The 14701-nt window shown below is 43.3% G+C and overlaps 1 protein-coding gene across 1 annotated transcript in view; it reads left to right on the top strand.

The window, feature by feature from the left end:
• DNAH12 (dynein axonemal heavy chain 12) overlaps positions 1-14701 on the top strand; it is a 176388-nt gene that overhangs the window by 146880 nt on the left and 14807 nt on the right. Inside the window, exons 63-67 of the mRNA XM_054976049.1 lie at positions 496-646; positions 7236-7489; positions 9511-9651; positions 11962-12099; positions 14080-14313. Coding sequence (XP_054832024.1) covers positions 496-646; positions 7236-7489; positions 9511-9651; positions 11962-12099; positions 14080-14313 — 918 coding nt within the window. The remainder of the gene's footprint in view (positions 1-495; positions 647-7235; positions 7490-9510; positions 9652-11961; positions 12100-14079; positions 14314-14701) is intronic.

The raw sequence follows: 14701 nt of genomic DNA, 5'->3' as shown, positions 1-14701 counted from the left end.
CTTCCTGAGCTGTAGTTGACCAGAATTTCAGTACAAATTTTATAATATACTACGCCAAGGGAAAACCTTGTAATTTACTGCTGAGAGCTGTCCATGGAGGCAGTTATGCAGGAACTAACCAAATGAAGATCAGGGTTTGTGGAGGGAAAGATTTACCCTGAATCTAAAGTGAACTACAGGTTTTCTGTCCATGTTAACAAGGGTAGGCAGATCACTATCTGACTTAGTGTAATGAAAGGCAAAAATAATTTTAAGTGACTGTCCACTTAAAATCAGCTTACGCAGAGAATTCTCTACTTCATATAAAAATGTAAATAGAATTCTGAAATTAGTGTAAAAAAACTTGTCGATAGAAATGTAATGAGGACTGCAATCACTGACTGCAAAATTTAATTGTGGGTACCTAAATATTTCCTTATGTTGTGGTATGTATACATAACATGAACTAGATTTACAACCATACCCTGTTTTATATGGAAATGTATTTTAAAATAGATTACACCAGCTATAACCACCTTTGTGACTGACAAACTTGGGAAAAAATTTGTTGAGCCACCACCATTTGATCTCACAAAAAGCTACTTGGATTCAAATTCTACAATTCCCCTGATCTTTGTGCTGTCTCCTGGAGCAGATCCCATGGCCAGTAAGTTCTGATATTTTCTGTCCAAAATAGAACTTGTGCCCTATGAGGTGATGCAGAGGTTCCCAGTAAGTCCTTGTGCATCTCTTTGCAGAGAGACATGCGAAAGTGCTTTTTCAGAAATTATGACTCTGTAGATAAACTAAATGGTTGAGATATTTACATCTCTTGTTCTCTTCACTTCAGAATTATGTTTGGACAAATCTCCTATTTAAGATCTTGAGTTATCTGATCACTAGTTGACTTTCCATTTATGTGCACAGAAAGGCCATAAAGATCCTGAGAAAGGACTGAATTTTGTAAATAAATGGGGAGGAGGAGGAGGGTTGTCATGTTGCTTCACAAGACAGAGTTGTTCCAGATTATAAACAAAATTGTCTCTAGGACATATTCGGTTTTACTAGTTTCTATAATTTTGTAACTCCCAATTATCTTTTGGTCCTCCCCACTGATAACCTATCAAGTACCTGGGATTATGAAGAAAGAAAAGTAACTGTTTTAGTCTCTATTATTTAATACTGAGATGAAACTCTGATCTCTGAAGAAAGAAACTAGCAGTATAGGAGGACTTTACTTAGCACTTATTTTAAAAATTGAGACCAGCAGGTCGTTTAGAGCATGTTGACAAGGTACTAAATCCTATGAGATATCAGTCTACATCCAGATATGGTTGGATGCACAGGAATATTTTCTTTTAGCAAGTTAGGACAATCTTTGATCACCTTGAAAAAACTCAACACAAACACTGGCTCCCATAGGATTTTGAAGATCATTCTCCTTATTTCTGCAACTTGTTTACATATATGAAGCCTACTCAATATGTTGCAAAATTCCTATACCATAAATATTTTATGTAAGAATTAATATAGTACAGTACACACGCACACAGATATATATATATTGTATCATAAACTGACCCTGCATATGTGTATGTCATTACAACATATTAACAACGCAATCCTGAGGCTCATGGCAGTTGCTATGCACCAGCACAACTGCAACACAGACAGTCTGCTCCCTAAGGACTTTGGCAGGAGAGCTGTGCTGGAGGCCAAGCCCAGCAAGGCATGGTCTGAGCGCTGCTGAGAGCACATGCTGTGCTGTTCCCCTGGCAACCACGGCAGCATTTATCAATGGCTGCACTGCCCCCATGACAGGTGCACGACTGGTAAGCAATCCTGCAGCCAATTCACAGGCTTAAGTCCTGGCTTCCCACCATCACCTCCACTTGCTCCCCTCTGCCAGGTAGCAGGCAGCTGGAGACCATGTGGCCCAGGGGTTACAGCACCCACAGTGGGATGCTGGGCCAGGGGTGGCTGCCTGGTCCAGTGGCAGGTGCCCTCCCTGGAAGGTGCAGCCTGTGGCGTGGGGGGCCTGTGGCAACCATACCACCAGAGGAGAGGAAAAAACACATATATGACAAAAGGCCTTGCCTCACACAAGCCACAGCCTGGTCTGGCCCATCCTGGGAGGGTTCCATGGCTGGGGGCAGTGGCAGTGGCTTCATTAAGAACATAAGAACATAAGAGAAGCCATGTTGAATCAGGCCAATGGCCCATCCAGTCCAACACTGTGTGTCACACAGTGGCCAAAAACCAGGTGTCCTCAGCAGGTCTGCCAGTGGAGAAGATACACTAGAAGCCCTCCCACTGATTGCCCCCCAAAAAACCAAGAATACAGAGCATCACTACCCTAGATCCATTTATACCTTGTGGCTAGTAGCCACTGATGGACCTCTGTCCCATATGTTTATCCAATCCTCTATTGAAGCTGTCTATGCTTGAAGCTGCCACCACCTCCTGAGGCAGTGAATTCCATGCGTTAATCACCCTTTGGGTAAAGAAGTACTTCCTTTTATCCGTTCTAACCCAAGTGCTGAGCAGTTTCATTGAGTGCCTACGAGTTCTTGTATTGTGAGAAAGGGAGAAAAATACTTCCTTCTCTACCTTCTCTATCCCATGCATAATCTTGTAAACCTCTATCACGTCACCCCTCAGTCGTCGTTTCTCCAAGCTAAAGAGCCCCAGGCGCTTTAACCTTTCTTCATAGGGGAAGTGTTCCATCCCTTTAATCATTCTAGTTGCACTTTTCTGCACTTTTTCCAGTGCTATATCTTTTTTGTGGTGTGGTGACCAGATGATAACAACAACAACATTAGATTTATATACTGCCCTTCAGGACAACTTAATGCCCACTCAGAGCAGTTTACAAAGTATGCCATTATTATCCCCACAACAAAACACCCTGAGCAGTGGGTAGGGCTGAAAGAGCTCCAGAGAACTGTGACTAGCCCAAGGTCACCCAGCTGGCTTCAAGTGGAGGAGTGAGGAATCAAACCCAGCTTTCCAGATTAGAGTCCCGCGCTCTTAACCACTACACCAAACTGGCTCTGTATACAGAGCCAAACTGGCTTTGTACACAGTATTCCAAACGAGGCCATATCATTGATTTATACAGGGGCATTATGACACTAGCTGATTTGTTTTCAATTCCCTTCCTAATAATCCCCAGCATGGCATTGGCCTTTTTAATTGTCGTCACACACTGTATCAGCATTTTCACTGAGTTATCCACCAGGACTCCAAGATCTCTCTCTTGGTCAGTCTCCGAAAGTTTGGACACCATCATTGTGTATTTATATTTGGGGGTTTTGGCCCCAATATGCATTACTTTGCACTTGGCCACGTTGAACCTCATTTGCCACGTTGACGCCCACTCGCCCAGCCTTGACAGATCCCTTTGGAGTGCCTCACAATCCTCCCTGGTCCTCACCACCCTGAACAATTTAGTGTCATCTGCAAACTTAGCCACTTCACAGCTTACTCCCAACTCCAAATCATTAATGAATAAGTTAAAAAGCACCAGACCCAATAATGAGCCCTGCGGTACCCCACTGCTTACCACCCTCCACTGTGAATATTGCCCATTTATACTCACTCTCTGTTTCCTATTCATTAGCCAGTTTTTGATCCATGAGAGGACTTGTTCTTTTACCTCATGACTATAGGGGTGTGTGCTTCGGGTTCCCGATTTGGAAAAAAATCCCGAATTGGACCCAATCTGTAAAGATTCAGGTTTTCCAAATCGGGGCCAGCATGCTGGCCCGGTTTCGGAACACCCAAATCAAAGCTTCCCGAAGTGATTCAGGTCGCTTCAGGAAGCTTCAGAGCCCTTTAAACTTCAGCTGGCCTATGGGCCAGCTGAAGATTAAAGGGCCTCCTGGGCATGCTGGGGGGGAGTTTAAAGGGAAAAATGCTCCCCACGCCATTTGCAAATGGCGCAGGGAGCTTTCTACCCTTTTAAGTTCTCCCCTCTCCCTCCAGCCAGCTGGAGAGGGGAAGAGCTTAAAGGGTAGAAGGCTCCGCGCCCCTTTCGCAAACAAGGCATGGAGCCTTCTTCCCTTTAAGTTCTTCTCCCGTTCCTCCAGCCAGCTGGAGAGGGGAAGAGCTTATAGGGTAAAAGGATCCACGCCTCGTTCACAAATGAGGCATGGAGCCTTCTGCCCTTCAAGCACTTCCCCCATGCCTCCAGCCAGCTGGAGAGAGGAAGAGCTTAAAGGGTAGAAGGCTCCACTCCCCATTTGCAAACGAGGCATGAAACCTTCTGCCCTTCAAGCTCTTCCCCCGTGCCACCAGCCAGCTGGAGAGGGGAAGAGCGTAAATGGTAGAAGGCTCCATGCCCTGTTCGCAAATGAGGCACAGAGCCTTCTGCCCTTCAAGCTCTTTCCCCATGCCTCCAGCCAGCTGGAGAGAGGAAGAGTTTAAAGGGTAGAAGGCTCCATGCCCCGTTTGCAAATGAGGCACAGAGCCTTCTGCCCTTCAAGCTCTTCCCCCATGCCTCTATCCAGCTGGAGAGGGGAAGAGCATAAAGAGTAGAAGGCTCCGTGCCCCGTTTGCAAACGAGGTGCAGAACCTTCTGCCCTTTAAGCTCTTCCCCCGTGTCTCCAGCCAGCTGGAGAGGGGAAGAATTTAAAGGGTAGAAGGCTCTGTGCCCCATTCGCAAATGGGGCGCGGAGCCTTCTACCCTTTAAGCTCTTCCCCCCTCCCTCCAGCCATCAGCGAAGGAGGTAGAGGAAGCCCTTCCTACCCCTCAAATGGCTGCCGCAGCATCCATTTGAGGGACAGGAAGGGTCAGAGGAGCCGGCTCTGCGCTTCCCCGCTGTTCAGCAGGTCGCTGTGGCAGCAGAGGCTGCGACATGGAGCCGGCTCCATGCTTCCCCACCGCCCAGCTGATCAGCCTCCCCTCTCCCTTCCTGCCAGGTAAGTGGGGTAGGTTGGAGGTTTCCCCCGGGGGGTGGGGTTTTTTCCTCCCCCTCACTTCAGTATGCTCCGAATCTTTACGAAGCATACCGAAGCAATCTAAATACCAGAATCCCAAAGCGGATTGCCACTTCGGGATTCTGGTAATTCCTGATTTTTTCTCCACTTCGCTTAAACCCGAATTTTCAGGTAAACCCAATTTTTTTAGCAGTGCACACCCCTACATGACTATTGAGCTTACTTAGCAGCCTTTGATGAGGAACTTTATCAAAAGCTTTCTGGAAGTCCAGGTAGACAACATCTATTGGTTCCCGCTTGTCCACATGTTTGTTCACTCCCTTAAAGTACTCTTAACAGGTTCATGAGACAAGATCTTCCCTTACAGAACCCATGCTGAGTCTTCCTCAATAGCTTTTGTTCATCAATATACCTACTAATTCTTTCTTTAATAACGGTTTCCACCAACTTGCCCGGTATTAACATTAGACTGACTGGCCTGTAATTTCCCGGATCTCCTCTGGAACCCTTTTTAAAGATGGGGGTGACATTAGCTACCTTCCAGTCCTCAGGAATGGAGGCAGATGTTAATGAAAGGTTAGATATCTTTATCAGGAGATCCACAAGTTCACATTTGATTTCATTCAGAACTCTTGGATGTATGCCATCCGGGCCTGGTGATTTGTTAGTTTTTAAATTGTCTATCAGTCGTAGGACCTCCTCTCTCATCACCTCAATCTGACTCAGGTCTTTCAATACTCCTGAAATCAGCGGTTCTGGAGTGGGCAAGCATCTCTCATCTTCTACAGTGAAGACAGAGGCAAAAAATGCATTTAGCTTCTTCGCAATTTCCCTATCGTCCCTCAGTAATCCTTTTATCCTTTGATCATCCAGGGGCCCCACTGTTGCAGGTGCTTCCAGCAACCAGATGACGGATGCTCCTCTGTCGAGAAAGTGCTTCTCATCTGCATCTGGAGGTTCTGCACCTGGGGCTGCTTGCAGCTCTGATACTGTGAGGGAGACAGTTGAGGGGTTGTGTGGCTGACATCAAAAGGGAGTTACGAGAGCAAGTGCCCAGTCACCCCAACCTGTGGCCGTGCTCTCTCCTCTCCCTGAGGGGGGAGACTTGCCGGGGGAGTGTGAACAGAGCCCCAGCATGGGCTGCTGGAAGCCCCTCCCCACAGCTCTGTCCAGCACAGCTCATTGGGCAACTGCCTCTTTAGCAGGCATGGACTGTGGTGGCTCGCAGCCATGGGTCATCTCCCCCACTGAGCCTAACCTGCAGAGGCCAACATTTAGGGTGCTCGGGCAAGGGGACAGCAGAGGCTGATGTGAACAAGCAAACTGGGGCAGCCACCTACCTTCTTACTTGTCAGTGTGCCCTTTGCCCTCCCTAGGCCAGGACTCAGGAGTTGGGTACCTGCAAAGCAACTTTGATGTTAGTTCTTAGTCAGACATTCTGGACTTAGCTCCCCTGAGTGAATGCAAAGGCCTCCCCAGAGTTCGCTAAGTTCCTCCTGTGCACTTTTGCCTCACCCTGAAAGCACTCTTTCCCATCTCACACTCTAAGTTCCCATGGCAGGGGGCTCTTGAGCAGAGCCTCCAGCCACATCCATACTTATCTGGGGCCATGGCCACTCTGGCCATAGGTTATGTAGGGTGGGCAGGAATATGATTGGTTAGTGTGGAGGGAGCTCAGCAGCCATAGTGGCACAAGCTGATTGGTCCCCACAGTAGTTGGCACCCTATGCTCTGCCAGGCTGCTGAGGTAGGGCCTGGCATGGGTGGCTGATCGGGTTTTTTCTGTACATTGGGTGCCTATGGGGTACACCATCATTTTTCAAGGTGTAATTTTCTGTCATGGCGGGGGGTGCTCCCAGGCTCAAAACACCTTATGGAACTGACTAACTTGCACCTCACCCCCTGGCCACCCCCCCCCCAGACTGCTGGCGCTGAATCTTACACTGCACTTACACCAGTGTTAATCTGCTGCGACTGGGCGCCAGTGGAGGTCCATGGTGGAGCCGTGCCACGGCCGGGTGCTTCCATATGGGGTACATTCCATACACTTGTGTAAGTCTGGAATATGCCGCTGTAACTCTTAGTCGGCTTCCTGAGCGCTTTCGGCTCAGGATTGTGCTGTAAGTGGCTTTATTAAGTAACATACTTAGTACGTAATTTATATCTAAAAAATAAGTGTATAAAGTTAGTGTATCTGATTGGTAGTCATCTTCTTGATTAAGGCAAAGGAAATGATTTACAAATAATTTACAAATAATTTTACAATTTGCTTTCTCAAGCTAACAAATACTTACATTTTACATCTTTCATGCCAGGTCTTCTGAAATTTGCAAATGACAAAAATATGACTGGAAACAAGTTTCAGTCCATCTCTCTGGGGCAAGGTCAAGGGCCAATAGCAGCAAAAATGATTAAACAAGGAATGGAGGAAGGTACCTGGGTTTGTTTACAAAATTGCCACCTCGCTGTTTCCTGGATGCCAATGCTAGAGAAAATATGTGAAGACTTTAACAGTGAAATTTGCCACCCCGTTTTCAGGCTCTGGCTGACTAGTTATCCATCACCAAAGGTAATTTTAATTCCACAGATACTTTAATGGTAAAGATAGTTGTGTTTTTTAGTTTTTTATTTATCTTTCTATACATTTTTATCTGTCCCGTGATGAACATCCCGCCCTCCCCCGGACTTACCTAAGCCCCAACACCTGGGGACCAAAGGCACTAGGGGAATCACAGCCGAAGCCTCGGAGGGCTTGTGGGAGTGGCACAGCCCTGACAGACAGAAGGTAGTGGGGCCCCAGAGAAGCTGTGGCTGGTCAAGAACAGGAAGGCACCCAGGAGACCCTGAGAGGCCCTGCCTACATGGCGGTGGTAGGTGCTGTGGGAAGACAAGGACCAGCACAGATCCCAGAAGCCACTTGGACATGAGCTGCTGCACCAAACCCTGAAGGGCAAGATGCATGCCCAACAGCTCGAGATGCCAATGTCCAGCCAGACAGGCAGGAAGCTCCCACACGCACTCTGGGCAGGGCTGGCAAGCCAGGCGTCTGCCCTGCAGGGCCAGTGCAAGCTTAGGGGACCAGCCTAACCAATTGAGGAGTGATTCTGAAATGGTGGCCAAGCCACAAAACCTAAAAAGGCCCCACCAGCCCCACCCTGCAAGAGGGGTATAGGAAGGAAGGGTGGGGCTGTTACCAACCTCCAGGTGGCGGGACACTTACTCACCACTTGCTGTGAGTGAGCAGCAAGAGAAGGGGAGCTTTCAAATGCCCCACATTGGCTTCACCCGATGCATCAGGTAAAGTCGGCATGGGGTGTTTGAAACTGACAAGTCTCTTCTCCTTCAGCAAGTGAATGGCAGGAGAAAGGGAGCTTTCAAACACCCTGCACCAGCTTCACTTGATGCATCGGGTGAAGTCGGCGGTGGGCGTTTGAAACTGACAGGTCCCCTTCTCCTTCCATGACCAAGCGGCAGGAGAAGGGGAGTTTTCAGACACCCCGCACTGGCTTCACCCAATGCATGGGCATGGGGCGTTTGAAACTGAAAGTGCCCCTTCTCCTGCTGCTTTCAAACTTCCTGCCCCACTGCTTTTTTCCCCTATGGGAGAGGGAGGAGGGAACCCTCCTCCCCCTCCCCTTGAGTAAAAAAGCTGGAGGGTCAGGAAGTTTGAAATCAACGCTTTTCTCACCATTTGCAAGCAGCGAGAAAAGTGTTCCTTTGAAACTGCCCCATCGGCTTTTTCTCCTGATGGGAGGGGGAAGAGGGAACCCCCTCCTCTCCTTCCAATCAGGTGAAAAAGCCAGCGGGGCAGTTTCAAAGGAAAAGGAACTGGAAAATGAACCAAACAAACCAGCGGACCAGTTCATGGAAGTTTGTGAAAAACGTGCTTCCACAAACTGCCGGTTCATGACGAACTTTAATTCGTATTTTGGTTCATGCCCATCTCTAGCGTTTCTATGATAGAAATTTAATTGTTTGGTAACTTATCATGTGAATTGTTTGTAGTTTATTGGGCTTTATTCTAAGTTTCAGAGAGAATATCTTGGGCAAGCTGGTGGAGCACTGAATCTTAAAAATAAAGAGGCAATGTCCATATTGGATGCCAACATTCACAAAATTGGTCATAAGAACATAAGAAGAGTCCTGCTGGATCAGACCAGTGGTCCATTTAGTTCAGCATTCTGTCCTAGTGGCCAACCAATTACTATGGAGGGCCAAAAGCAGGACGTAGAGACCAAGGCCTTCAACTGAAGCTGTTTCCTAGAAATAGTATTCAGAAGTTTGGGATTGTCGACACTAACCTGAAAGATAAGATGCACCAAATTTCAGAGCATCTGAGACAAAATGAGAGTTAATAAATGTTTGATTTGTTATAGTAGCATTCTGATTGAAATAAATAGAAATTGATTAATTAAATAAATAAAAACTAGACAAAAAGAGAGGTAATTTTTTTAATATGACAACAGTATTTTTCTGAAAATATGAAAAATAATTGGGAAACACTCGGTTACCCTGAATAATAGTGTATAAATGCTAAGTAGGAATGGGAATCTTTTAATGTAATATTGTTTGCCATTTTATTTTGTCTAGTTTCCAGTAACAATCCTACAGAATGGTGTAAAGATGACAAATGAGCCTCCTACAGGTCTTCGGTTAAACTTGCTTCAATCTTACATGTCTGATCCTCTTTCTGATCCCAGCTTCTTTGCTGGGTGCCCTGGAAAGGAGCTGGTAATTTTCTCTCAAAAATTTTTTATGTGCTAATCAATTAATTCTAGTCATAATTTTGATTCCAATCCAATCTGATTCTAATCTAAAATTTCTAATCTAAAATGTGACCTTAAATTATAGTTCTATATTTCACATCGATATAAAATGTATTGTGTAGTTTGGTCTTTCAAATCCATCCTGCCAGTAAAGTAAAGTGAAGCATATATCTCCCCTCTGCCAGGTCATTTTTGAGTCAGGAAAATGGTGGGCAGGAGGCAGGAGCCCCTCCTCCTCCCATGGTGCATTCCTGAGCTAAATGAGGTCTACAACAGCTTTTAAAATGACTTCCCCCACAACTGCTGTGTGGCAGCAGGGAAAGTGAGACAGGTTTGGGGAACTTGGACCCAATTTGTTGAAAAACATATTGTGCAAGTTGGCCCTTAAGGTTGCCAACTCCAGGTTGCTTCCTGGAGATTTGGGGTGAAGCCTGGTGAGGAGAGAAGAAGGATCTGAGCAAGGATGTGATACCATACAGTCAACCATCTAAAGCTCTAAAAAGTACAACTACACAAAAGGGGGGGAAACCTACACTCACAAAGAATGAGGAATGAAAAGGCTATTTAGAAATATATATATATGTGTGTATGTGTGTATATGTGTATATATATATATATATATATATATATATATATATATATATATATATATATATATATATATATATATATATACACATACATACACAAATAATATATATATATACACAAATAATATATATATATATATACACAAATAATATATATATATATACACAAATAATATATATATATACACAAATAATATATATATATACACAAATAGATAGATAGATAGATAGATAGATAGATAGATAGATAGATAGATAGATAGATAGATAGATAGATAGATAGATAGATAGATAGATAGATAGATAGATAGATAGATAGATAGATAGATAGATATACCAGAATATAAGTAAATCCAATGACTATTAAAAAAATGAATTAGAAGAATACATAACAACTGAATAACATCATTAAAAGTCAGCCGCAAATCAAAAAGCTTAAGGTCTAATGAATTACATATATTAGAGCTGCTAGCAGAACATTTTGAGTTATCATCTTCAGATAAATGAATGTTATTTTTTAAAAAATAAATGTTTTTCTTTCCTGCCCAGGTATATGGAATATGCTTCTTTCTTCCTTGCATGAAGCCACCAATGAAGTAAAGAGCTAAATCTTTGCTGAGTCTGTGCTTTATTATTCAATTCTTACATATTCTTCCAATTCATGTCTTCTTGCGAGTAGTTATTAGATTTACTTATATCCTGGTGTACATTTATGTATATATTTGTATACGCTTTCTAAACAGACGTTTCATTTATTTTCATTTTTCATTATTAATTCATGTAAGGTTTTTCCCCTTTTATGTGGATGGACTTTTTAATAAACTGTTTGAAGGGCCACTTTTTCCTTTATACCTACCCTTCAAAGCTGCCATTTTCTCCATGGGTACAGACATAATCACAAGAAGCAATAACATATCAAAGTATCGTGATGTTCTAACGAAATAAAGTGCTACTACAACAATTGCAAAATAATTAACTTGTTCTTATTTCATCTGTGCACAATTTACCATCAACATACCAGTACACGCAATCTTCCCACTTTCAGACCTATACATAAAGTGCTAGTGCATTCAATACAATTGATGAACAGTCATTTAACAACATCAATATTGCTTTTTGTAAACAATTCTTGATATAAGGTGCATAAAGTCCATCAATGCCAATTGTAGGTCAAGGTGTGCAGGATGGAAAGGAAACCATCTAACGGGCTGACCGGTTCACTATGGGTCCCGTTTCAGCTCTTTATCAAAGATGGTCAAAAAGCCAATGTCAATTTCACCATTCCTGAAACCATTCTATTCGATCACTAGTAAGCCAGACGTCAGGTAATGCTCCTAACGCAGCCTTCCTTAGGGTGGAGGGACTGTGGAGATATAGAAATAATTTATTAGACTATCAGAGATACTGTGCTGTATTTCTGATGGTAGAACATTTCACAGCCTAAGAAGCTTTCCACTGATTTAAAAAGCCGCTCCCGTGGCAGACTACTCGTTCCACCAAAGGAAAGCTCCACTATCAGTGGAATAAAGTCATTGGTTACAGCCCATTGTATAGTTAAGATATTTTAAAAGATATTCTTAGTATCCTAATGTACCCAATAATTCAAATATAGATATGCTTCCTTCAGCTTTATTTCATCTTCCTATTTCCATTTTGGTGTACTAATTATTTGCTTTTTTCTAAAGAGATGGGAGAAGCTACTCTTTGGAGTTTGCTTTTTTCATGCCCTTGTTCAGGAGAGAAAGAAATTCGGACCTCTTGGATGGAATATTCCGTATGGATTTAATGAGTCAGATTTGCGTATCAGTGTAAGACAGCTGCAGGTAAAATAATATATTACTCCTTCCATAACAGACCTCAGAGTGCAGGAAAGAATCATAAACTATAATCCCAGTTCTATGAATAGGTGCATGATCATAATTCAGGATTGTGTGTTAGGATTCCAGTGCTGGTGCGAGTTCACATCTGGCTGTCTTGCACCAGCAATGAAACCTGATTCCAGTCAATGCATTGATTTAGCAATGGCTGTTCGATGCTGCCCAGAAGTCTGTATGCAGCACAGCTGTGGTGTGTAGGGAGCTTACAGTGGCTTGTGGAGAAGATCACAATGGTCCAGTTACCCTAGCATTCAAGGAGACACAGCAAGAGGGGGTAACTGTGATCCCCACCAATAAATACTAGGATTGTTCTCATTAGAGAACTCTTTGAATGAACCAAGCGGGTGCTCAACAGGAATGGTTTTTATTAAAGGAACAGTAAAAGCAAACACAGAAAATCATACACAGCATACAATGCTAGCTAGAAAATCAGGGAGGAAGACAGAGTGGTTTGGGATAGGGCGATATTTACCAGTCTAGGAGAGAGAGGATGTCCAAAAAGACAGCAGTTTCAGTGACCAGCACTTCGCGACAGGAAGAAGAAGGCTCAGACATGCATCTGAGGGTGTGTATAGGATTCAATGACACACACCCAGCACATGGCTGGGAGCAGCCTAATTATAGAGCAAAATGTATTCTGGTACAGAGTTACATTTTCTGCCCCCAGAAACAATAGCTTAATGACTTTGTCCAGAGGTGAAAAAATAAATTGGGAAAGGCTTAATTGTGCATACCTGGAAGGAACTGTAGATGAGAAGGGTGCTTGATGTCCCGTGATTGCCAGATGGGAAGGGCTTATCAGGTCCCTGAATAGCCCAGATTAGGAAAGGTGGGTAAGGAAGGTATGGAAGGGTGTTGATAAGATAAAACAGGAATTCCTGGAAGACCTCTTTGTTTTACTTAAATGCTTCTCCAGAGTGTGGAGTGGCAGTCAGTCAATCTGACTCACCTTCTGGTAATTTTCCGAATCCAGTTGAGGTTGGCATCTTTCCTGCCTGGCCAGGCAGCATTTTGTGTTTATGGCACATGAAGAAGGGGCTTATGATATTTCATATTCTTAAGCTGCCCTTTCAATAAGGAGAGATATGACTGCTAACAGTCCCTTTTGAGGGATCCGAATGACTTTCAGAATAACACCAAAACTTCTGTTAGCTAAAATAATGCCTGTGCTTTGTGTTATGGTTTATTAATAGTCTGTGTGTACACTTGCTAAACATGGGCTGCCATTTGTGCTGCAACTGCAAACTATAGTTTTGAATCTACTCTTTAGCATCAGCCCAACCATACTTCTTTTTAAACCTCAGTAATATCAAAACTATTGAAACATTAAATTCTGCTAAAAAGATGTCATTTATAAATTACACAGTTTTTGTAATCCTGTTTAAAGAGGGTGTTCAGACTGGTAATGCTCTCTTGCCATGCAAACTATATAGGCTGCATCCAGGGAGAACTTTCCACTGACAGAAGGAGGATGTGAAAGACTTCTGGTTTCCTGCTGTCCCCTAGAAGCATTGGGGGGCACATTTGGGATGCAGCAGTAGGGGGAATTTGGAACAGTTTCACCACAAAGATTTTGCATCTTTAATCCAGGTCCATCATTTGGATCATGTGATATACACTTTTCAGTAACATCCTGTGGGTATTAATCCAATAGTTATCTAAATGAACTAAATAGTTTCTTGAAATTACATGAATCTGTATTCAGCGTTGTCCTCAGAATGCATATATAACTTGAAAAAATATAAAGAATGCTCTTTTTGTAGTGTAATGAGACTTTAGGGTGAAAAATAAAGTTAGTAATATTAGAAGAGAACAGCCTGTTTCTTGATTATTCACATTTAATACCATGACTTGTTTACCACAGTAAGAGCAAGCCATAGTATGACTTGAAGTATTTTAAATATACTGTTTCATTTTCTATTTCAGTTGTTCATAAATGAATATGAACATGTCCCATTTGAAGCAATCTCTTATCTTACGGGGGAATGTAACTATGGAGGAAGAGTAACAGATGATTGGGACAGGCGGCTACTGCTAACTATGCTTGCTGATTTTTACAATACAGATGTAATAGAAAACGCTCATTACATGTTTTCTCCTAGTGGCAACTACTATGCCCCACCAAGGGGCACCTATGATGACTACATTGAGTTTATTAAGGTACCAACTTTCCTAACATGCTGGAGATAAACACAGTTCAGTCAGATTTCTTTAAAAATATTTTTCATTAATGTTTTTAAAAGACAGCTAGCCATATGGGGGTTTAAAGTTCTAAATAAAATATGTTGTAAATCTTAAACACATTTCTGTTTGCCAACACATTTAGCTGGGCTCTAAGTGGAAATGGAAAATGAAAACTTGTGTAGGTCTACCTAGCGAGCTTACAACAAAGGTGATATTGAACTGGATACTTTTTGATTCACCTCTAGGTTCCCTTATCTCTCGAATGCAGGGGCATCTCAGATCAGTGAACCAAAGTAATGAGGGTAGGTTTAACCCAATCGAGGTGGGTGTCCCTATGCCTTATAGATCAAAAGACCTTCGGACA

This window comes from Eublepharis macularius, chromosome 4 (genome assembly GCF_028583425.1).
Source record: "Eublepharis macularius isolate TG4126 chromosome 4, MPM_Emac_v1.0, whole genome shotgun sequence".
NCBI lineage: Eukaryota > Metazoa > Chordata > Lepidosauria > Squamata > Eublepharidae > Eublepharis > Eublepharis macularius.
The sequence above is the reverse complement of the archived record's forward strand: the minus strand, read 5'-3'. Positions and strand labels throughout refer to the sequence as shown.